Source organism: Lolium rigidum, chromosome 6, assembly GCF_022539505.1.
Source record: "Lolium rigidum isolate FL_2022 chromosome 6, APGP_CSIRO_Lrig_0.1, whole genome shotgun sequence".
Taxonomy (NCBI): domain Eukaryota; kingdom Viridiplantae; phylum Streptophyta; class Magnoliopsida; order Poales; family Poaceae; genus Lolium; species Lolium rigidum.
Genome location: NC_061513.1, coordinates 9,935,190 through 9,958,805, shown reverse-complemented (window position 1 = coordinate 9,958,805; position 23,616 = coordinate 9,935,190). Strand labels below are relative to the sequence as shown.

Below are 23,616 nucleotides of genomic sequence, written 5' to 3'. Positions count from 1 at the left end.
AGTGGAAACCTCCCATGGCTCCAGCCAGCCATCCATACAAAAGCAAAGAGCGCCTTAGAATATAAGCCAAACCATGCAGCTGAACTGAGCTTAGCAATAGCATGCATGCATAAGAAAACTTGCCTTTCCATCAGCCCATGCATGCACCATGCTCCCTCTTCCACTTCTCATCTCCATTCCGCTGCAGCTCTGCAAGCATCATCAGCCTGCCTGCTAATGCCAATCATGTTCATAACAGCCTTCACAAATCTCAGGTCTCAGGTTACTATTAGTTATGCCAAATATCATTATGATAATAATAGCACACGCATGCTCCTCTCCTCTAGATACATACAAATAGACCTTGGGGACATGAACATCTCATTCCCAAACGACAAAGTTTGACAACATAAACCAGACTATCAAGTACAACTCAGCTTATAACAGCATGCGTTTTTTTCTCGAAACACCAGAAATATCTGACCTGCAACATACACCACGGCATCAACTACATGCTACCTCCAAAAAAGAGACAGGTGATCATTGTTTCTATCAATGCTCAATCCTCCTGTAAGAGCTACCACCATCTATTATAGTGCCTTTTCTCTCACACACTTTCGCCGCCTACTTCACCTGAAATTAAAATAAGACCACACCATTACTATATGCAATACAACAGAACATAGCACATAAGCAGGAACAACTAAAATCAAATTACCCCTCGCCTCACCAGGTACACAGCGTCTTCGTCACCGACGGCCCCTGTTCACTCTGATGCCCCTTGCCAAGGCCTGTTCCCTGAAGCAGCACCACCACCACCACTACTGGGGAAGTCGGTGAGGCGGAAGCTGGCGAGGCCCGGCCCGAGCACGCTCGTCATCTTCCCCGCACTCCCGAAAGCCCCCTCTGCATCCATGCGCCGCTTGAAGATCACCGTGGCGGAGTTGGTGGTGTTCCCGGTCTGTGTCCTGGCCTCGCTCACGGGCCCATACTGACTGAAGATCTTGATCAGGTCACTGTGCGATGGCACCGCATCTGGCCTGGTGAAGTGCAGCACTAGCCCAACCAGCGGCAGATTCTCCGTCGTCTCCTCGGCTTTTGGCTGGCCCCCGTTCGCCACACTTGGTGGTTTCACCTCAGCCTCCCCGTTCTCCATGGTATCCTGTTTGCTTTCAGCCTTCTTGTTTGGTTCCTCCACATTTCCCATAGAGACCGAGGGCTCCTTGGTGGCAGCATCCTCAGCTTGAAGCTCCTTGGTCTTGCTTGTTTTGCTCTTGCTCTTGTCTTTCTTCTTTTTCAGGCTAGATATCGGTTCCTCCACGTTTATGAGAATGTCAGCCCAATAGTCATCCTTCATATGATCAGCCACTGGCAGCTCTGAAGGACTCGGCTCACTGTTTGCTACCTTCTCAGGTATCTCCTCGGTACGGGAGCTAGCAACTTTGTTTGCTGCCCTCTCAGGTATCTCCTTCGTCAGCAGGGGGAATAGCAACTGTGTTTGCTGCCTTCTCAGGTATCTCCTCATCAGCAGGGGGACTAGCAACTTTGTTTGCTGCCTTCTCAGGTATCTCCTCGTCAGCAGCGGGACTAGCAACTTTGTTTGCTGCCTCCTCAGGCATCTGCTCATCAGCATGGGGACTAGAAGCATAGCTGTCGGTGTTGGCTGCCTGCACGGGTATCTCCTTCTCCACATCAGAACTAGAAGGACATGAGCTCTTCGAAAATTCAGTGAAGAAGCTGACGCTTGCAGGGGTGATTTTCCCCACCTTCTTAAGATCGCTCGCTGCTAGACGAAGCTGTGAATGCATTTCGCCACAAGACAGAGAGTCTTCTGTTGTGGCACCTTTCTTGCCCTTATTCGGCTTGACAGGACGCGGAGACTTGTCTGGAACAGTTTCTTCGCTGGTTTTGGCCCTACGCGATCTTGTCTGAGATGCTTCACCATTAGCTTCGACAGCAGGGGATGTATGTGGCTTCAGTTCAGCAGCTTGGCGCGTCGCTTCTCGAGACCTTGTGGACCTCTTAGGAGAGAGAGGTTGTGGCTGGGAAGACAAGTCCCCCAATGTGACATCATTAGCTTTGACAACAGAAGATGTCTGTGACTTCTTCCCAGCAGCTTTGGGCGTCACTTCGCGAACCTTTGTGGGCCTCTTAGGAGAGAGAGGTTGTGGCTGGGAAGACAAATCGCCCAATGTGTCGAGCTTTTTTCGTTTCCTAGTCTCCATTGTATCCTTCGTATCACGGTCAGGATCGTCAGGTTCCTCAGTTGATTTAGGCAAAGAACGTTTCCCTCTAGTCTTCATTGTATCCTTGGTATCACGGTCAGGATTCTCACATTTCTCAGCTGATGCAGGCAGAGAAAGCTTCCCTCTGGTCTTCATTGTACCCTTTGGATCACGGCCAGGATCCTCAGATTTCTCAGTTGATGCAGGCAAAGAACGCTTCCCTCTAGTCTTCACAGTATCCTCTGGATCACGGTCAGTTTCATCAGGTTTCTCAGTCAAAGCAGGCAAAGAACGCTTCCCTTGAGCCTTGCTCTTACCACCAGGTGAACGATTAGGAGTACTTGTCTCTGCCATAAGTTCAGAAACTTTCTTCCTCTTCCTACCATGCTCTGAGATTGAGATGGGTGCATCCTTAGTTGCTGAGGTTTCACCAAGCTGCGGCTTTTTCTTGCGAGGAGAAGCAGAATCCTTAACACTGCTATCTGCAAGTCCATCCCCATCAGCTGTGATTTTGTCCTTCTGCCGTGCAGAGCTTGCTCTACGCCCTAGATTGTTCTCCTTGAGCAAAGCAGCGTCTTTGTCTTTTCCTTTCGTGGTTTCACCAACATCATCCTTCATCGGCCCTTTCGAACCCTCCGAAGCATCTTCTGTCTTGTGCATGGATCTTAGCCTACGTTCTGACTTGCTCTCAGTCAAAATGCCATCCACAGTCTTCTTGACTGGCGTTTTGCTGCCACCAACCGTTTCAACTCCATCTGTGTCTTTAGAGGTGTCTTGTTTCTTCTTCACTGGACTCTTACTGACCTTGGAATTTCTTTTCTTGCTCACTGTGCCATCAGTAGACCTGGGCGTAGAACTGTCATCACCTGTGGCCTCTTCCTTTGCAGGATCTGGTAGAGACTTTTTCTTATCTGCGTCTTTGGAGATGTCTTTCTTCTTCGTCTTTGTTGAACTCTTACTGATCTTGGACTTCATTCCCTTGATCAATGTACCATCTGTCGCCCCTCCACTGGGAATATTGCTGTCCTCATTCGTAGCGTCTTCCTCTGCAGGCTCTGGTACAGATTCTTTCTTATCTGCATCTTTGGAGATGTCTTTCTTCTTCGCCTTTGCTGAACTCGTACTGATCTTGGACTTCATTTCCTTGCTCAATGTACCATCTGTCGCCCCTCCGCTGGGCATATTGCCGTCCTCATTCGTAGCGTCTTCCTCTGCAGACTCTGGTACAGATTCTTTCTTGTCTGCATCTTTGGAGATGCCTTTCTTCTTCATCTTTGCTGAACTCTTACTGATCTTGGACTTTCTTCCCTTGCTCAGCTTACCATCTTTCTCCTCTCCACTGGGCATAGAGCTGCCCTCATTTGCAGCGCCTTCCTCTGCAGGCTCTGGTAGAGACTCTCCCTTGTCTGTGTCTTTGGAGGGGTCTATCTTTTTCTTCTTCTTCATCTTCTCTGCTGAACTCTTACTAATCCTAATCTTTGACTTGGTCTGCTTGCTACTGTCCTCAACCATGACATCTTTCTTTACATGAGATTCTGTCTTCTCCACATCTTTGGAGGTCTTCTTCCTCGCTGCACTCTTCCTAGGCACAGGACTTTCCTCGTCGACAGCCTCTTCCTTTCTTATGCGCAATGAGCTCTCCCCATGCCTTGGTTTCTTCTCCTTGCTCGGAACATCATCCTCCGTCCTTTTCCTCTTTGTGTTTGGGGTTGTTGTCTCAGTAGGAACATCCTCAATGCCCTGAAACGTGACAAACTCAGGGAGTTCCCTCTGACCCCTCAATCGATTGAATGACCTCAGCTGCGCTTTGGCGGTGGCGAGGTCAAGACGGTCGGCGCCGGCCAGCGGACTGCTTGCCAGTGCTGCAATGTAGTCAACAAACGGTTTGGCACGGAACGTGTCCCTCATGTAGGCGTCGTCCACCACGGCGCCGTAAGCCCCTTCCCTGATACCGGAATTCTGCACCTCCTGCCTCTTCCTGGCGTTGGGGACGCAGGCGCACGAGAGGCCCGCCTCCACGCGGCGCTCGACCTCCTCGAGGGCGGCGCCGACGGCGGACACGTAGTTGAAGATGGTGTTCTGGCCGGCGAGGCGCGCGAAGTTGGCCCGGAAGGGGAGCAGCGCGGCGGGGTCGCTCCAGGCGAAGGTCTTGTCCCAGAAGTAGGCGACGAGGGGCGCGCCGCCGCCGGACCGGGCGTGCTGCAGCGCCCGCTCCGAGGCGTCGGCGGCGTCGAAGACCTGCGCGGGCCACCAGGGGTGGCTCTTCACCTTGCACCACACCATGTCCGGCGGCGCGAACTCGCCGCCGTCCCTCTCGTCCTGGAACGCGCAGTCGTAGCGCGGGGGCGCCGCGCCGTTGTCGTCCTCGTTGGGTTGCTGATGCAGCTTGGGGCGGCCGCGGCGAGGGCTCCGGAGGACCTCCTCGACCTCCGGGCGCACGACGCGGACGCGCGCGGGGCGCGTGGGGATGGGGGCGCCCTCGTCTCCGGGAGGATTCTTGCCGCGCGCGGCCATGGTGATGGTCCTGGGCAAGAAACGAGGAGGGGTTAGGGCTCGCTGGAAAGACACGATCTTTTCCCTGTGCCTTTGCTTGTACGGGGCAATTAAGAGAAGGAGGGCGGAGAGGGGCTTACAGATGAGGAGAGCTCGGTACGGCGAGGTCTCCGGAGATCTCGCCGGAGGCGGAGGCGTAGATGGAGAGTGGCTGGAATGGGGAATCGGAGGAGGCGAATGGGTGGGGATGGAGAGGGGAAGAACAAATAGTAGCAGGGTGGGTTTGGCAAATTGTGGTTAGTACAAGGGGTTAGAAGTTAATGTTCATAACATCTTTGTCTCACTCTCCCGTGTCGTCCTATCAGTGGTTGGTTATTTCTCTTTCCTCCCAGTGGTTTCTTCTCAATTCTTGAAAAAAGTGGTAGTCAACCATACCAAAACCGTGATGGTCCTCATCCCTCCTTCAAGTTTCTACTACATTACCTTTAATCCGTTTTAATCGACGTGGATACCAAGTAATACATGCTCGCCATCTTCACTAAGGTGAAATCCCACGGAATCTTATTTCGCCTTTTTTTAGTTTAGATTTTTGTGGTAAAATTTACATTAGAAAAAGAAAAAATGCACTACAAGTGGAACTTAGAGGGATCTTATTTGACACTCTAATAATCTTCACTGTCATAGCCCCGCGTCGCTTTAATCGAATTGGAGGGAGTATTAGAAATACAATAAATGCATTCTTCAAAACAAAAAAATGTATTCTACATTAAATTAAATTTTAGGATTACATTATTATGCAAATATATATTGCATTAACTAATTCTGCTACAAAATAAGATATGCAACTTAATATGTTCCATATATATTGCTCCCGTAAGATTTAATTTGTATGTGCAGAATTAATTCGTTGTAAATAGATTGTCGCACTCCTCCTTCCTTGCCACGCCTACTATGGACAATGCTTCGCCAGCTCATTTCGTCGTAAATAGCTTATTGCACTCTCCCTCTCTCTGGCCACGACAACCGTGGAGAATGATTATCTGGCTCATTTTGTTTTAAATAGATTGTCATGCTCTTGTCCTCCCTGGCCACGGCACCGATGAACGATGATTCGGCGACTCATTTGATCGTAAGTATATTGTTGCACTCTCGCCCTCCCTGACCATGGCAACGCCAGACAACATTGCACCAACTCATTTCATCGCAAAATAGATCGTCGCACTCTCGTCATGCTTTGCCACGACGATAATGGACAATGATTCACCAACAAAAAATGAGTAGGCAAACCACATGATAACTTTGTGGCATGGAGATTAAGTGATTCGCGGTATGATCAGCTCTTTGAGCTCAATGTGGGGTAACGGGACCCCACTTGTAAAAGTAAAATGAGAAAGTACAATTGATGTATGAAGTTGGCTACGTTGATAGAAACCAATTTCATGAGGTGGTTGGTTTCCAGCCACCCTTTGTCAAGCCAAAATTTGGTAATTTAGTATGTGTTTGATTTTTACCACATTTTACTAGTGTCACACTTTGCTATACATGGGCCCCTATGTCATAGATTTTTTTTTTTTTTTGCAAACCTCGTTTGCCACCTAATTTCTTAGCCACACTTTGTATCTGCCACACATGACAAACTTTGGCTTGATAAAATGTGGTTGGGAACCAAACACCTACTCAGCTTATATATTTCTCATGTCCGGCTCATCTTCTTCATCCCCGATCCCAATTATAACCCAAAATCTTTGTATTTTTGGTGGTTGGTTATCTACGGTTTACTCCATCTTCTTCAAGACATACTTGCCAATTTATGTTCTTCAATTCCTTTTTCTTACAATCTTGAAGCCAACATATAGTTCAAGCATTGCCTATGGACAGACCCTACAATTTATATAATTCAATGCAAACATTAGTCCATAGAGATTGTCATTTGTTGTGTCTTAACTAGCTCTTGACATTGTGTTGTTGCATAGACTAGGTGAACTTGGTATCAACTTAATATTCAATATATTTCACCCTTTATCCATAGAAAAATGATGTTGGCATTTGCAAATTGTGGTTAGGACAAGGGAACATAAGTAAATACAAATCTTGACCGAATGCACTATACGGGCGGGTGACACGATCCTCTTGTGGAAAGATCCTTGGTGCACACCCCCTTTGTGCGAGTCCTCAGCAAGATTGTTCTCGTATGCAACAAATGAAGACATCTCTGTGGCTGACTTCATCGACGAGCAAAACCTAGATTCACACTTTAATGAGGAATTAATACAGCTCCAACAGCAGATCAATATGGACTCGTTGGATAGTTCAACGCCGGATGGTTGGGAGCCGGTGTGGGGGGCATCGGCATACAAGCCCAAAGATTTTTACAAATTCTGATTCAAAGGGATTGAAACACCAGGCTGCTTGCAAAAAAATTGGAATTCCAAATGCATGATGAAGCACAAGGTTTTTGCTTGGCTGATGTTGGTGGATAGAATAAACACACGGGATATGCTAAGGAGAAGAAATTATGATATTGGCTCAGTCTATACATGCTTGCTGTGTGACTCCGGGCAGGATGAAACCAGAAATCATCTCTTCTTTGGATGTGCGTTTAGCTCCAGCTATTGGGCAGAACTCCAACTATTTTGGAACACTGATCTTCACCTAGATCACATGCTCTCTGTAGGCGGAGACACATGGGCAAACTCACTCTACACTGAGTGTGTTATTTTGGCAACATGGAATATCTGGAAGATTAGAAACCGAGCACTGTTTGATGGAGTCCAACTTAAAGTGGAAACTTGGAAAAGGCAGATTAGGCAAGACCTGGTCATCCTGGAGTGTAGGATCAAAGAAGAGCAGAAAAGCTGCCTAGCAAACTGCCTAGCAAACATTATCACATACTTGTCTTGAGTTTTTGTAATTTTGTAACTACTACTTAGTCGTGGGGAGTGTGCCACCACTGTTAGAGTACGTCATGGGCCTGGGCCCGTTACTTTTATGGTTTGCTTAGGGGTCAAGTAAGCCTTGCTTGGGAGTCAAGTAAACCTCTCTATATAAGGAGAGGAGATGTATCAATCTAAGGAAGCAAGAATTAAGAAGGAAATCCCTTCCCTCTTGCCACCGGCCGTGGGCAAGGCCCCCGGCCGGCCCTCTCGCGCCATCCCAGCCATCTCTCTCCATCCCTCTAGCAACACCATAACATTTGGTATCAGAGACCTCTACGATCATGTCTTCGAGCCAGCCCACCGCCACCACCGCCGCATCCGAGACGCCGCCGGCCTCCTCCGCCGCCGCGCCCCTGCCGCCGCCCTCCACGGGCGTCACGGTGCCCCTGGCAGATGTCGCCGGCGCCGCCCCCTCCTCTCGCAGCAAGAGCTCTCGACGGCCATCCGCGACCTCGCCACCGCCGTCCAAGGCATCCGCCTGTACCTGATCGACACTCAGGGGATGACCACGCCGCCGCTGCCGCCGGCCCTCAACACCTACTCGGCCGCGCCGGCGTTTCCGCCCGTCCAGGGCGTGCCTGCCCCGCCCCCGGCCTCGCCGCCCCCACCGCCGTGGTCGTCGTGGCAGCCGGCCCCCAGCGCCAGGCCCGCCTCGCTGCCCCAGGGCGTCCCCATCCAGCGGGTGCCATTCCCGCCGTCGCCCTCGCGGCTCCCGGCGTGGGTGACCGCGACGGAGCCCCCGCCCGTCTACTCGTCCGCATCGGCGCCTCCTCCCGTCTACACGACCGCCGGGGACCCTCCGAGGCCCTCCTTTCCGGAGCCGGCATACTCGCGCTTGGCGGAGCCTTCCGCCGGACGCGCGGAGTACCGTGGCGCTGCCGGCCCAACCCCCCACGCTACGCCAAGCTTGACTTCGCCACGTACGACGGCGTCGAGGACCCCCTCAACCGGCTCAACCAATGCGAGCAGGTTCTTCCGAGGGCAGCGCACCCTCGCCTCGGACCGGACTTGGCTCGCCTCGTACCACCTCCGCGGCGCCGCCCAGACATGGTATTACTCCCTCGAGCAGGACGAGGGCGGCATGCCCCCATGGGACCGCTTCCGCGAGCTCTGCCTTCTACGCTTCGGTCCCCCGATTCGCGGCAGTCGCTTGGCGGAACTTGGGCGTTTGGCGTTCACCACCACGGTGCAGGACTTCGCCGACCGCTTCCGAGCCCTCGCATGCCATGCGCCCGGGGTGACGGGGCAGCGGCGCGCCGAGCTCTTCATTGGCGGACTGCCGGACCACATTCGCGTCGACGTGGAGATGCGGGATCCCCGAGACCTGCGAGCCGGCCATGTACTACGCTCGCGCCTTCGAGCAGCGCGCGCGGGCCATGCAGCAGGCCTTCCCGGCCAGCGACGTTCGGCCAGCCGACCGCCCTCCCCCGACACCACCAGGCCAGGCGCTCACGGCCGTGACTCATGCGGGGCACTCCGATCCAGCCGCGACGCGGCCTTTCCGTCGGCTGACCACGGCCGAACAGCTCGAGCGACGTTGTAAAGGGTTGTGCTTCAACTGCGACGAGCTCTATGTACCGGGCCACGTTTGTCCACGCCTGTTCTACTTGGAGACCGTAGACGACATTGCGGGCCGATGTCGTCGCAGCTCGGGCCGGCCGACGCGGCCGTCTCCCAAGCCGACACCGTTCCGGGATGAGTTCCACCAGCAGTTTCTAGCTATCCGGCCTCGAGGACGAGCTGTTTGAGAAGGCGGGGAGAGATGTTATGACCGGCTCGGTGGCCCAACCGGCCAGGCCTAAGTTAGGGGCTTAGCCCAAGTTAGCAGCATTAGGGTTTCGCAATTCTCTTATAAATACAAGTTGTAATAGACCATATCGATCAAGCAATAAACAGATCTTATAGATCGTTATTGCCGACTCCTTGAGGAGTCGGTCTTCCCTGCCCTAGCCGCCGTTTCTTCCCTTGCGCCGCCTTCCTCCAACCTCGCGACGGCGGCCAGCCGCCGGCGCCGCCTTCCTCTCCCTTGTCCAGCACACTTCCATCCCTCTAGCAACACCATAACATTTGGTATCAGCTTTCCCGGGTTCGATCATGTCCAGCCCTTCACCGAGTTCTTCCCACCCACCGCCGCCGCACTCCGATGTCCCCACCGTTCTCTCCCCGGCGGAGATCACCGCAGCCCTCCGCGATCTCACCACTGCTGTCCAGGAGATCCGCCTCTTCCTGGCCGATCCCTACGGGCCGCCACCGCCGCGCGGCCTGGCGCGCCGTGGCAGCCGACGCTGCTGTTGTCCTCGCCGCCACCCGACATCGGGCTGCTGCAGTCCCCGCTGCCGCTGTCCGTCATCTCCGGGTCGGGCCATACCTCGGCGCCGGGGGTCCCTCTTCTCCAGCAGCCGGCCGCCTTCTTCCCCACCGAGACGCTACAGCAACGCGCAGCGCCGCCGCCGCCCCCACCGCCACCGCTGCAGCTGCTATCCTCACCGACGCTGTCCCTCGTCGTTCGGTGGGCAACCGCAACAGCAGCAGCTGTTGCCGTCGCCACCAACACCGCGGCGAGCGGCTGCTGCCGCCACCGACGCCGTCCCCGCCTTTCGGCGATGTGGGAGCGACCTTGGCCCCGGGCTCTACATCGACACCGCCCGGGATGCCCTTCCACCAGGTCCGTTTCCCTCCGTCGCCGTCACCGCTTCCGGCTTGGATCGCTATCCGCCACGTGTCGGCGGCGGTGAGGCCGCAAGCTGCTGCGCGCGACCTCCTTGTGCGTCGGCGTGTGCGGGAGATGCGTGATCCGCGGCTGCAGCTCCTTCAAGTTGCGCTTCATTGCGCAACGGACCTCGATCTCGTCCGCTGCGTCGTGGATCTTGGGCGTACGGTTTCCCCCACGGGCGGCGGACATGCTGTTTTTTCCGCGGGCAGCGACCTCAAAGTCTGCGCCATCGACAGTCATTCGGCGGGGAGAAGGCATGGTGTCACCGACAGGAGCGCACCGCGTAGCACCACTGCATTCCATCGCCGGCCGCCGCGCGGGCTCCTTTTGTCCCGCTGGTTTCCATGGGATCCAGGTGGCTGTACAGGTGCACGTCCGACGAGCGGACGGTGTCCACTTTATGTTCAGGGGTCAACAATAAAGTGTCCCATTCCATTTCAGGTTGAGAGTAATAAAACAAGCCGAGATGTAAAAGGCTCGTTTTTAGGTGTTAGGTTTGTGTTGCGTCGAGTCATGGTTTGTTTAGGTTGCAGCTCGAGGACGAGCTGCGTGTCCGAGTGGGGTGTAGTGTTAGAGTACGTCATGGGCCTGGGCCCGTTAGTCTTATGGTTTGCTTAGGGGTCAAGTAAGCCTTGCTTGGGAGTCAAGTAAACCTCTCTATATAAGGAGAGGAGATGTATCAATCTAAGGAAGCAAGAATTAAGAAGGAAATCCCTTCCCTCTTGCCACCGGCCGTGGGCAAGGCCCCCGGCCGGTCCTCTCGCGCCATCGCAGCCATCTCTCTCCATCCCTCTAGCAACACCATAACAACCACACTCTTCTCTTTTCTTTCTCACGTCTCATGTAAAACTCCAGGTGTACATCTTGTACCCTTTTATATGTTTCAATGAAAGCTAAAAACAGTGGGAGTTTCTCCCGCTGTAATTCCTCAAAAAAAAAAAAAATACAAATCTTGACCCCACTTTCTCTGCCATGTCCTGTGCTGTTTTTTTGCAATTTGAACCCATGCTTCTAGCCTTCTCTTATAATCTCAAACAAGTGTGGTCAGTCATACAAAAAACGTGATGCCCCCTATATTTGATTTCCTTTTTTTCTTCATAAAGATAGTGCGGATAGAAAATGCAGTAAGCATATTTTCCGAAATAAAACTTTATTCCACCAAAAAAAATTACTAAATATTTTGGAGTATACTATCATGGATCTATATGTTCGATTAACTGATTCTACTAGAAAATAAGATATACTTGTGTGTCAAAATCAATTTGGTTGGAAAAAACACTAGTTCGGCAACGAAAGAGGGAGCGGCAATACATATCCCAGGCTATAGGGAGCCCGATATTTTCATAAATCAAAGTCAATATTTCAAAGTTTCAAATTCTGATTTTTTGTAACACATATGCATAGAGATGATTTCTATGAATGCGCAAAAAAAGAAATAAAAAGTATGTTGTAATTTTGGTTACACATAAATGTACCTCTAAGTAGGCATTACAAATTCGCTTTTGGTTTTCAATTTGCATTTTTTGTAGGTCACGTATGAAAACATAAATCTATAAAAAAACATTATATGTACAAACTAGATATCTATATGTACTTGGATAACCTTTTCAGTTTTTTTCGAAGATTTCAGATTCTAGGCTCCCTATAGTCCGAGCTCCTTTTAGACGCAGAAACATTATATGTAGATAAACAAACAGATACACACAGATGTTTCTCCCTGCTATATTTACCTCTGAATTGAAATTTCAAGTTGAAATAGTAAAGGCCATGTTACTGTTCAAGAAATGAAATTTAAAACAGGTAATTACTGTTAAGCTTAGGCCTACCCTAGATGCTAACTGTGGTCCAAACCGGCCAATTCACTCAACATTAGTAGCCAAAAAATACAAGGAATGGGATGGAGAAAACCTAAGCATACACAAATCAAGACAACCGCTGTTTACATGCAGTATAGTATAACCACTGAATGATTGGAACGAATAAAATCAAATGACATCATACAACCGAATGCAACAAACAAAATGTCAACCTTGCTTCTTTCAGATATCTTCAGAAATTCAAACTATAATCCCCTCCTCCCCCGGGCCCTTAATCATCGGATGAGTCTCATTCAGCATTGCTTTCAACGGTCGCCTGTGGTACCTTGGGAGGGCCAGAATGCCGCCTCCTCGGCGGCGGTGATGGCGCCACTCCAGCTGGAAACGACAGCCTCTTCTTCACAGAACCAACAGACGACCAGCCTTTCTCCAGTGTCTCAGTAGTGCTCTCCTTGGCCACCGGGCTCTGGAGACGGGTCTTTGCCCTGGCCGACTTCGTCGGCACCATGTAGCTCGGTACCGACGATGGGGAAGAGCCTGACAAGCTCGTGTCGTCACGCACGGAAGATGTGCCAATGCTGTGCCTCCGGGGCCGTTCAGACTGGACACTGAACACGCTTTTCGCGTCATCATCGCCCCCAGGTACGCACGAGCCATTCTTTGGTGTTGTGGTCTTCTTGCTTGCCAGCGCCGGCGATGCCCCACTACTTGAGGGCGTTGCAGGGGACTGCCTGGAGACCGCAGGACGGAATGGTTTCGGAGTTGTGGGCGAGGGCTTGTCAGGGTTGGAGTCCAAGCGGCTATCAACCTTTGTAATCTCCCCGCCTTCACTGAGGTTCAAGCTGGTACTATTGACCGACATGCGATCGGTGTTGCTCTCTTTCTCGTTCGTCCCATTGCGACCCTCAGCTGCAGGCCTCGCTGCCATCCATCGCTCCAACCAACTCCAGCCCCAGTGTGGGTTGTTTGGATCCACAAACATCGGGTTGGTAGACCTCGAGGTACTCTTCCACTGTTGAAAATCAGGAAGGTCCAAAATATTATCAGCATACCTAAGACTGTGAATGAAAACCCAACATGGCGGTTGGGAACTGCTGTGATGCAACCAACCTGGTGGGAAAATGCATATGCAAGTGCTCTTTCTCTTCTAGCTGCAGCCTCTTGCTTGCTTACGAGGCCAGCCTCGATTTGCTCCTTGGATTGCAGGCTGGTGTTCCACTGATCTCCCATCTATTACAACAACAGGGAAGTTTCGTTACTTGCATTCTCATGTGGTTGTGCTTTCAGCATGCTTAGAAATGTCAATTTTAAAAAACGAATAAAAACAAAGAACAGATTAAAGTGCTAACATCCCAAACCCCTCCTTATAACTAGCTAAAGATGTTCTGAATTTCACAAGGTTTATATCTTGAATTGCAGGGTACATCACTCTTTTAATTTCTGGAAATGCTAACTGGTGTTTTTCTTAAATGGCCAAACAAAAGTCATCTTGTATAAAAGAACAGCAAATGCAGAGTCAGATTGAAAGTAGAGAAATCCTGACTATCAATTCAAACTCTGCAATATGGCAGTGATTGTTCAGACTTCAGAGAGGACACACCTAACTACAAGCCAACGTGTTAGATTTTAACTTGAGGTTAAAGAGTGGGATTTAAAAACCATCTCCATATTCTATCTCCCAGTAGTGACAAGTAAAAGAACTCGCAGTATTTGCCACAGGTTCATTCAGTTCAGGTCCAAGTGTCCGACAATGGTACTGCTCGATTGCTCGTATTTTTTGTCAGCTACAGGAAGAATTTCAGAAGAGGTTCTACATCTCGCACTGGAATCACCCCTAGGAATTCAGTACACAAACAGTATAGAGGTTTAAAATATTTTAGTACAAAGAGTGTCAGCATGATATTTGCATACCCTTAGACTCTCAAGTTCCTGATTCAACAAGAGCTGACGCTGAAGAGCCTGGTTCTCCTCAGACATCTTGATCCTCCTTGTGCGTATCTTGGACTGGACTCGGGAGAGAGTCTGCATACACCGAAGCGTGCTTGTGGCCTGGCGCTTAACAGAGTGGCCTTCAACGAGTGACTTCAACCTGACCAGCCCTTTTAATGCTCGCAGTGCCCTCCTTGCCTAGATATTCATGGGGGAAATGGGTATCAGTAATTCACTCGGTACATTCATAACAGGAGAAAGAAAATTCTGGTGCGTGATAAAAATATCAGTCGAGGCTGTATTAAGATAACACAAAGTGTCAAGTTAGATATTCCCGCTAAGGCAATGACAGACAATCTGCCACACAGAGAAAGACAGACAACTAGCACAAGGGAAGATAATAACCGACTGAATTATCAACTATTAGCGCAAACAATTTGTGTACGAGCTGTTTTCTAATTCTAGCATGCATGTCTTACCTGCAGGTCGTCAGATTAAGCAAATGCATCAAAAAGAAATATATGATCGATGACGATGAGTTAAAGCTTGCCAATCACAAGTGAACTATATGAAGGGAAACTAAAAACAGAGTTGCAAGTTCAGGATACAGTTACAAGTTATCGATGATTTAAAAATGTGAGTGATTGCCATTTTTGTTTCTCCCTAAATTGACAGCGAACTGTTCAAACTATGTTTCTGTTTCATGGCCTTCACCCAATAACTATATGTAAAACAAATATATTGTTCCAGATGATGCATATCTAGGAGCTTGAATTGAGGTAATGAGTTCTTCTGACACTACCAGGTGACCTCGGAAGGCGGTTTGGATCTTGGTTGCGGCAATTTCCTCCGAGAAGCTAGAGGAGACCGCGACGGCGGCCTCCGGCGCAGCAACAGGGAGTGCCTCCGTAGCTGGCGCGGCATGCTCGTGTTGTTGGTGCTCATGTCGCTGCTGCTCCTCTCCAATCACCGCGACTGGTACCGGGACCGGGGCTGGGACTGGAGCAGGAACAGCATGAGCCTCGTAGTCGAAGTCGTCGGTGTCGGCAGGCGGGAGGGCTGAAGCATGGGCCTCCAGGGAGGCGGAGGGCGTCAGATCCAGCTGGTACGGCGCGCTGGCGCTGGCGCCGGCGCCGGCGGTGGCGGCAAACCTCCTCCTCAATTTCTGCAAGATTGAAAGATTGGTTTTTTGGTTAGAAATTCAGTCGCATTGCAGGAAATCGGGTTAGGGGGAGGGAAGGGGAGCAGCGAGAGGGCGGGGCGAGCTGACCTCGTCCTTGGATTCGGGGCTGAAGACCTTCTTGACGGCGCCCAGCCACTTGGGCTTCTTCCCCATGTCTGAACTCGATCGATCTCGGTCTCACTCTCGGAGAGTTGGGTCTTGGGCAAGAAACGATGAGTAAGATGGGAGGAGAACTCGAGTCGGATCTGCAGCTCGGGAGGCCAGATCTGGTCTATGTTGCGCCGGGAGGTAGGTGGCGGGAGCTAGGAGGAGCAGATGAGCAGGGAGAAGAAGGGGCGAGCGGGGAGAGAAGAGGAGAGGACTGACAGCTCTGACAGCGTGTGTGTATGCAAGGAGTCAGCCAAGAAACCATACGCGCACACGCACGGCTGCACGAGTATGGTAGAGAAGATCAGGAAGAGTATGTATTGTGTACGTGTACCGTACACGGGTGTTGTATTGCAGCGTGACATCTTGTGATGATAGCATGTACGTCCGCTCGAAGAAGGGTGTGTTCAGCTCGAGCTTGTCTCCACCATCAATTGATCGCAAGATAAGATAATATACTCCTCAATCCATAAATTTTTTTGAAGATTTATCTAAATTTGAATGGATCTATGTACTAAAGAAGTAAAGAGTGTCTAAATATATCTAAATTTAGACAAACTTATGATATCCTTTTATAGACAGAGATAATACGTAGAAAATAAAAAAACTCACTTCCAAAAAGAGATTTTTTGATTGATCGCAAAAAAAAGGTTTTTGGAGCGGGGAGAAGGTATTGGAAGTTAGCCTCTTCACTTCTAATGCAAATCCTCGATATTCGCTCCCAGTTCTCCAACGTCTCGTTGGCATGTGTCGCGGCGTCGCCTTCCTTTGGAAGGAGAGTGTGCCGTCAAAACTCCACAGTGATAGTGACAACATCTTCCTAACTTTATCCCCCTTCTGCTCTCTTTTATCCCTTGTGAAAGAACATCTCTCTACCATTACGATTTTGTGTGTTTAATGAAAACACTTGTGATACATTAATGTGTGTTAAGTGGTGCAGATCTTGATCTATATTAAATATCCGGCCCCTAAAAATGGCTAAGGACTTACGAAAAAGAGCCACTGGACCCACCCCCACCGTTTATTGGCCTGATATTCCGGCTCTCACTTAGGCCGGATAATTCGGCCCCAGACTTCACCAACGGCTCGATTTTATGAGGGGGTATAAATACCCCTCTTCTTCCCCAAGCTCAAGCTGCTCGATTTTCTCAAGAACACCACCTCCAACTGGGCCACTACAGTCACTTCATCTCCTCCCTCAACCACCCAAAACTCTTGATCTTTGGAGAATCGAAGGAGAAGACCCCGATCCATATCTTCACCAAAGCGATTTGCATTTTCCCCCCATTCACTTGAGGGCCCTTTTGCTAGTGTTTCCTTTCGAAACCCTAGTTGTTGTTTACTTTATTGATAACTTGTTGTTGTGTTGTAACAACCTTGGGAGCCTCCCATTCACTTGTGGATGTGTGCCCCAAGAATCTTGTAAAGACCCGGTTTCTGCCTCATGGAAATCCCTTAGTGGACAAGTGAGCTAGGCCTTCGTGGCGTTGCTCATCGGAGAATAGGGCGAGGCCTTTGTGACGTTGGTTTGGTCTTAGTGGAAACCACACCCCTCCAACGTAGACGTACTTCCCCTCCAAAGGAAGGAACTACGGGAATCATCCCTTATGTCTCCGCGTGCTCCACTCTCGGTTACCTCCATCCTTTATTGCTTTGTTATATCTTGCTTAGTGATAGTGTATCTTGTCATCTAGGTAAATTCACATAGTTGCATATATAGATAATTTACCTTTGTGTCAAGCCTAAAGTGAAAAAGAAATAAAAATTTGGTAGCACCTATTCACCCCCCTCTAGGTGCGGCATACGATCTTTTCATCTTGCCTCTGTTGTAAACATCTGGTTTTTGAGCCACTTTTGAAATAAAATTTAGGTGGGGAATCTCTCCCCCTCCGGTGACCATTCAAGAAAAAATAGTGAATATTTTTTTGTATTCTTGACACTATTCATGTTGGGTTTGCCTTCTATATATCTCCAAGTGTATTTGAAATTTTGTTTTAATTTTTTGGGAATTGTAAACACACATCTTGCGAGTAATAACTTTTTAATTAATTTTTTACACTTATAAATTTGAATTTTGAGAAAATATATCATGGTAGCATTTTAAGTGTGGGATCGCTGGATTTTTTCCAATAAATGTTCTAGTCGTCTTATAAGTCGATAAAGAGAGAGTAGTAGTAGCAAACATATATTTTGTACTCCTTCCTTTCCATATTAGTTGTCGCAGATTTAGACACATCAAATTATGTATAGATATATCCAAATCCGAGACAACTAATATGGAACGGAGCGAGTACTTTTGTTGTATGCACACAAATCGTCCATTATATCTAAAAGAAGTTCTGCTGGCAACACAAACTTGGTGCGACTGTTTGCTGGTAGTTGCATCTACGCAATATTATTCAAATCAATGTATGTCTGATATGCAAGATTCATTGTGACATTGTGAGGATACAAAACACTTGTTCTTTGAACGTACTCAAGTAAGGGAGAATCTTGGCATATCATCCATCCTTAAGTAAGCTTGTACTTTTGATGTTTCTGGTTCAACCATGTTTGAAACCGTTCTAAGAAGCAACGATAAGGTAGCGCTCGGGTTCCCTGACCTTTGACTCAATGAGCTCATTACTACTGCATGCTAGTTTATGTGGTGGGAGAGAAGGAGGATCACGCACACTCATTGACGTTCTTGCATTAGCCTTGAATTACTTCAGATCGAGCAAAAAGGAATTGGGTGTAAGACGACAGATATGGGATAAACCACCTGAGGGTTTTGTGAAAGTAAACACTGATGCGGCTTTCTCGGCTAACTACTTTATATAAGTAACATAGACGGTACTACACGTTAATAAGAGGGTGTTCATAGCTGGTTCGTGATGACATGATGTGGCATTCCTCATATAGGTGTGGTCTAGTACTTGGAGGCCAAGTTTGGTGCAACAATCTAGTGGTCAATAGTGATTGCATGGAGCCCATCGAGACAATATAGAATGGAGGCAATTCAGTGGACGACCCGACTGCAATATACTCCCTCCTTCCACGAAGGTTGTCTAACAACAGACAACAAAGTATGAACATAGGCGGAGCTACTTGAGGACATGGGTGTGCAGATGTACACCCCTTTTTTTTTTGACAAAAGGGGCTTTGATAGCTATGGCTAGAGTAATACACATTAAATAAATCTGAAAAACTATGTAAACTGTGATATCTTGGAGACTATGTACACCCCATTCTCTGGCTGCTGCCTCCGCCACTGAGTATGAAGAATGTTGTCTTTTAGGTTGTTGTTTTGCTAGTGTTAAGGTTTTTTCATTGTCTTGGCAAGCAATGCAGTGGCCCGTAATTTGTGCCAATTAATAAAGTTCCTATGGTGGTTTTTCCCTTAAAAAGCAAAAAGATTGTGCTTAAATGGATGATGGCGATATCAACGCACAAAGAAAAAAGAATAATGATGGCGATGCATCATCACCCACTACCATTCAATTCCGATCCGGTCTGGTCCATCGAAAGGACAGGAAAAGTCGCCGCGTGTCAACATCTACTAGGAGCACTAGAATATGTTTATGTATCTATCTACGTTTCTTTATATTGGTATAAATACAAAATGTTTACGTGCTTACAATGCTCAATCATTCAACTTGTAACTTGATGGAGTAGAACAAGTTGGTGGACTAGATTGCCATCCAGTTGAGCACAAACAAAAGTGAACGATTTTAGTAGTAAGAGAAATCCAGTCCACTCCTCTAGCTACACAAAGAAATAATTGGAGGATGAATGAATCATACTATGTTACATTTTCATATATATTTTTTTCCGATTGAAAAAAAGAAAGAAACGATCAACCACATAATTCTCTCGTGTTATAATACTGCTAAGAGTGTACGTAATTCTTTGGGTAGTAGAAGAAATTCAGGCGACCATCTGCTCGAGGTCCGACCAGCGAGCCGCCGCGAGGACGTCGGCGCCGCCGTCGTTGAGCCAGGAGTACATGTCCTGGTCCCGCCTGACGGACGCCTGCGGCCTGCCGCCGACCCCGAAAGACGTGGACTTGCGCAGCTCGGCGGCCTGCACGTGCACGCCCCAGTCGAGCTTCCCGTCCGGCGAGCCCCAGTTGTCGAGCACGGAAGACGGGGACGCGAAGGAGCGCGCGGCCGGGGACGGAGCCGGGGAGCGGTGCACGAAGGTCTGGCTCCGGTTGGCGAAGGCCGCCGCGCGGGAGTTGAGCGCCATCGGCGGCTTGTTGGTGTTGCGCGCCTGCTGTTGTTGAAGCTGGAGGGAGGAGAGGGCCTGGGCGTATGCGGCGACGAGGTCGGACGAGTATCCCGGGGGCGAGGTGGCTCTGGCCATCATCATTCGGCGAGTGCTGGTGGTGTAGTGGTCGGCGTCGAAGTCGAGGTCCCGCGCGCTCAGCGAGGCCGTGAGCGCCGGCCTCCTGGAGGGCGGCGGCGGCGAGGAGGAGAAACTGGCAGCCGACGACGAGGAGGCGAAGGCAGCCGACGAAGAGAAGCTCCCCGATTCGGACATGGAGGCGGCTGAGGGGTTGACGTTGCGTAGCTGTCGGTTCCCGTGCGCGAAGAAGCAGATGCGTCGCGGGCAGCCGACCTCGTCCTTGCAGAGCCTGGTGCGGTACTGCGCCGGGTGGAGCCAGGACTCGAAGACGCCGTGCGCGAACTCGCAGGCGTCGCCCTTGCGGCATGCGGCGGGGTCGCGGCGGAAGTCGGGGCAGGGGACGCAGGTGTATGCGTGGCGGCGCGGGTCGCGGCGGCGCGCGTTCTCGCCCGGGTGCGCGAAGGGGCACTCGGTCCAGTCGTGCGTGTAGGCGCGCGAGCACGGGTTCACCTTGAAGCTGTACATGCGGAACTCGTCGGTGCAGAAGACGCCGGTGTTGATGTCCTCGGTTGGGGTGGCGGGGTTGGCGGAGCTGGTGTAGTCTTTTTTCTTCTTTTCTGGCGAGTCTGGTTGCTGTTTGGTGGGGCTGTGGTGGCGGAGGGGGAGAGGGGTGGAGGGGGATGCGCCGGCGGCGAGGAGGAGGCGGGCGGCGGCGGGGGCGGAGGGGGCGCGGCCTTGGGCGGCGAGGAGGAGCGGGGTGGCGCCGTCGGTGGCGGAGGCGCGGGCGGCCTCGGAGGGGGCGATGGAGAGGACGTAGGAGAGGACGTGGGTGCTGCCGTAGAGCGCGGCGACCATGGCGGGGGTTCGGAGGTGGAGGGCGAGGGCGTTGTTGGCCCTGGGGGAGGGGCCGTACCAGGGGGATGAAGCCACCAAAGAGAGGTTGTCCTCCTGCACGGCCCGGCGGAAGCCCTGGAGGTCGTCGTCGGCGGCCAGCTCGAGGAGGTAGGAGGACGGCTGCTGCTCCTGCCTGGAGGACGGGGCCATGGCGGCGGTGGCGCTGCGGAGGCCTGGACACATGGTGGCTTGCTTGGTCGCCGAGGTGAGCTGAGCTGAGGTGATGATGGATGGGTGGACGCGGGCGGTTGAGGATGCCGGGAGCAGCGGGTGGAGTGCGGATTATATACACGCACGGACGCACACGGAGAGACAGGCGCGCGCACGGGGACGAAGCTTCCCTTGACCGCGTGCTTGCTGTGATTGTGCGCGTGTGTGTTCCGCGTGCGTGCTGCTTCTCTGCGTGCGTTTGGTTCATGATAAAAAGAGGGATGGGATGGGATCATCCATTCAGAGGTAGTGTTTGCTTGTAATTGAAGAGGATGGAACCATCCCTCATTGGAGAATATTCCCCCAAAAACGTGGATCAACTGATTCGGCAAAATCGGCCGGCCCTCCTCATCCACGTTTTGCTAATTGGGTGGACCGTTTCTAATCCCTCTCTAACGAAACCATTCTAGCCGCAAAGAGCCAAACCAAACTGTCACCGGGTCATCTCCTCGTCGCTGGTGCGTTTGCGCCGCCGCATCTTCACCCTCGCGCTGGCCCTCCTCGAGGTCTCTGCTCGCACGGCCACGTTGACCCCGCCCAGTAGCTCCCGGCGTCCCACCTCGTGCTCCATCCGTGCGCCGCCGCCGCCCTGACCTCGCGTCCGCCGCACTGAACTCGCGCGTCCGCCCACTCCTCGTGCAGCTTTACCGCAGCCCCACTAATGTCGGTGCCGGCCAAGGCCAGCTCGGCTCTCTACGGCACGGCGGCCCTCACCAGCAGGGCACTGGGCGGCGCCTAGGAGCAGCAGGGAACGGTGTGGAGCATGGCGGCCGAGGTCAGGATTCAGATGCAGTCACCCGCGTCGAGCTCTATCGTTCCCCTTTTGCTAATTGCAATTTGCCTTGTTAACCAACTGTTGTTGAATAATATAAGCTAATCACATCCCATCCCACCCCTCAAATTCTTGGAACCAAACAAAACAAGGGATCACTTTAATTGGGGCCATCCCATCCACCAAATCTGATCCATCCCGTATCATACACATTTGTCCACCAACCAAACGGACCCAGTGACACGGCTCATTCTCCCCGTTTCTGGCTCTCACGCGTCTACAGTATCCTTGAGGGTTCCTCACCTCTGATCGGGCCGCCGACGGCCACTCCGCCGGAATGGCTAGCCGGAGTGCGTCTCGGTATGGCACCGGAGTAGATTAGGGTTAGGATCTGTAGTTTCTTTGTGTTTCCTGGCCCCTGTCGGCGTTCTGGGCGGTTTGCCCGTAGCTGGAGGTGGAGCCATGGATCTCGGCCACTGGATCCGTGGTGGTTATAGGGTTGCTGCCGCCTGGTCTTCTGCTCCTGCGGCTGGAGGGAAGCGGGCTAGTGGCAACAACGCCTTCCCAAATAAATCGGTGGCTTCTGGATCAGTTCTTCCACGATCTCTCGGCGCTGGTGAAGCTCTCCTGTCCGGCCGTGGTGGCGAGGGGGAGGGCAGATCTGGTGCGGTGAAGAGGGTTTTCGTTCCTCTCCTTGCTGGCCATGGTGGTCTGAAGGAGTGGGGGCAAGATCCTATGGTTTTGGATCTAGGAGGTGGTGGTCCTGGTCGTCGGAGCTGTTCAAGGTGGTGGAGGTCTTTGCTGCATGCTTTCCCAGCCTGCCGTGGCGGCGAGGAGGAAAGGAGCGACGGACCGGCTACTCTCCAAGGTCAGCATCGACGACACCTGCCTGTGTGGTGCTATGTGCGTTTCGTCTTCGAGCTCAATCACGCGGATGGCTGGCTTGCCTCCGCGCTCTTCTACCGGCATGGCAGCATCAAATCTACCTCCTATGTGGAGGTACTTCCTCCAAGCGGCTGGAGATCGACGCCAGGATTCCACCAAGTGGTTTGTTCCCGGTGGTGCCTTGGTGTCCAGCAGCGACGAAGCTTCGTCGGATTCGGGCGTTCAAGCTTCTGCGCCAGTTCCTCGGAGGCGATGCCTTGAGGACCCCGACGGCTGGTGGTGGCGGAGCACAGGGACCTGATTGCGTTTCTTCTTTCTATTCCAGGGTGCTTCTTGTAATTTTTGAGGGCCTTTTTTCAAATTTCAGGTTTTCTCATAGCGAGAGATGCCAAAGGGCTTCTTTGTAATTTATACCCACCACGTGTGTGCTGAATGAAATCCCACCCTTGTTAAAAAAAAAATCAGTGATTCAGTGGAGGAGAGGAGAGGAGAGTAGGTCCGACCACTGCCACTGCGAGGTCGCTGTTGCTGACCCTGCTTCCTCCTCCCATCCTTTCCTATCTGCTATCCGGGCTGAGTCGGCACTTTGACTCGCTACCCTTTCTTCCTTCTTTCCTCCCGACCTCCCTTGTGTTGGACTAGATTGTGATGAGGAGCTTGAATTGACCAGTCAACGGTCAAGCCTACAACTAACAACGCCACACTGGATCTTGGTTCCATCTTCCACGCGACCACATCCATTCCTTAATTTCTTATTAGCTCCTCAAAACTTATTCTTTTAAAACAAAAATTCATTGCGCTCGGTTTTAGATAAAACAGAAGAGGAGCATTTGCACCCATTATGCAAAATAATTAAAAACAATTTTAAAAATGTTTAAAAAATTTGACATAAAATTTATGGTGTACATCGTGACATTTTATGTTCGTACACAAGTTTTCGTGAAAAAAAATATTTTATGCGGCATGTACAAAAAAGACAAAAAAAAATACCTGCACGTAGTCGTATTGTAGAATCAAAATTTATCTTTTTAAGGAAGACATAGGAAAAAAAAATCTGAAAACTTGTGTACGAATATAAAATATCTAGATGTAAATGCAAAATTTTAT

General features: G+C 50.9%; 2 protein-coding genes and 1 pseudogene across 2 annotated transcripts; all 3 read right to left on the bottom strand.

The window, feature by feature from the left end:
* Positions 1–250: 250 nt before the first annotated feature.
* LOC124659812 lies at positions 251–4,909 on the bottom strand (annotated as a pseudogene).
* Positions 4,910–12,044: 7,135 nt separating this feature from the next.
* On the bottom strand, positions 12,045–15,611 carry LOC124661154 (protein IQ-DOMAIN 2-like). The gene is made up of 5 exons (XM_047199011.1): positions 15,363–15,611; positions 14,895–15,257; positions 14,075–14,290; positions 13,274–13,393; positions 12,045–13,175 (listed from the first exon to the last, which is right to left on the bottom strand). Exons 1-5 carry the CDS (start codon positions 15,426–15,428, stop codon positions 12,453–12,455), a joined length of 1,488 nt encoding a protein of 495 aa, XP_047054967.1. The 5' UTR covers positions 15,429–15,611; the 3' UTR covers positions 12,045–12,452.
* Positions 15,612–19,051: 3,440 nt separating this feature from the next.
* On the bottom strand, positions 19,052–20,881 carry LOC124661920 (zinc finger CCCH domain-containing protein 33-like). The gene has a single exon (XM_047199805.1). It carries the CDS (start codon positions 20,823–20,825, stop codon positions 19,329–19,331), a length of 1,497 nt encoding a protein of 498 aa, XP_047055761.1. The 5' UTR covers positions 20,826–20,881; the 3' UTR covers positions 19,052–19,328.
* Between the last annotated feature and the right edge of the window lie 2,735 nt (positions 20,882–23,616).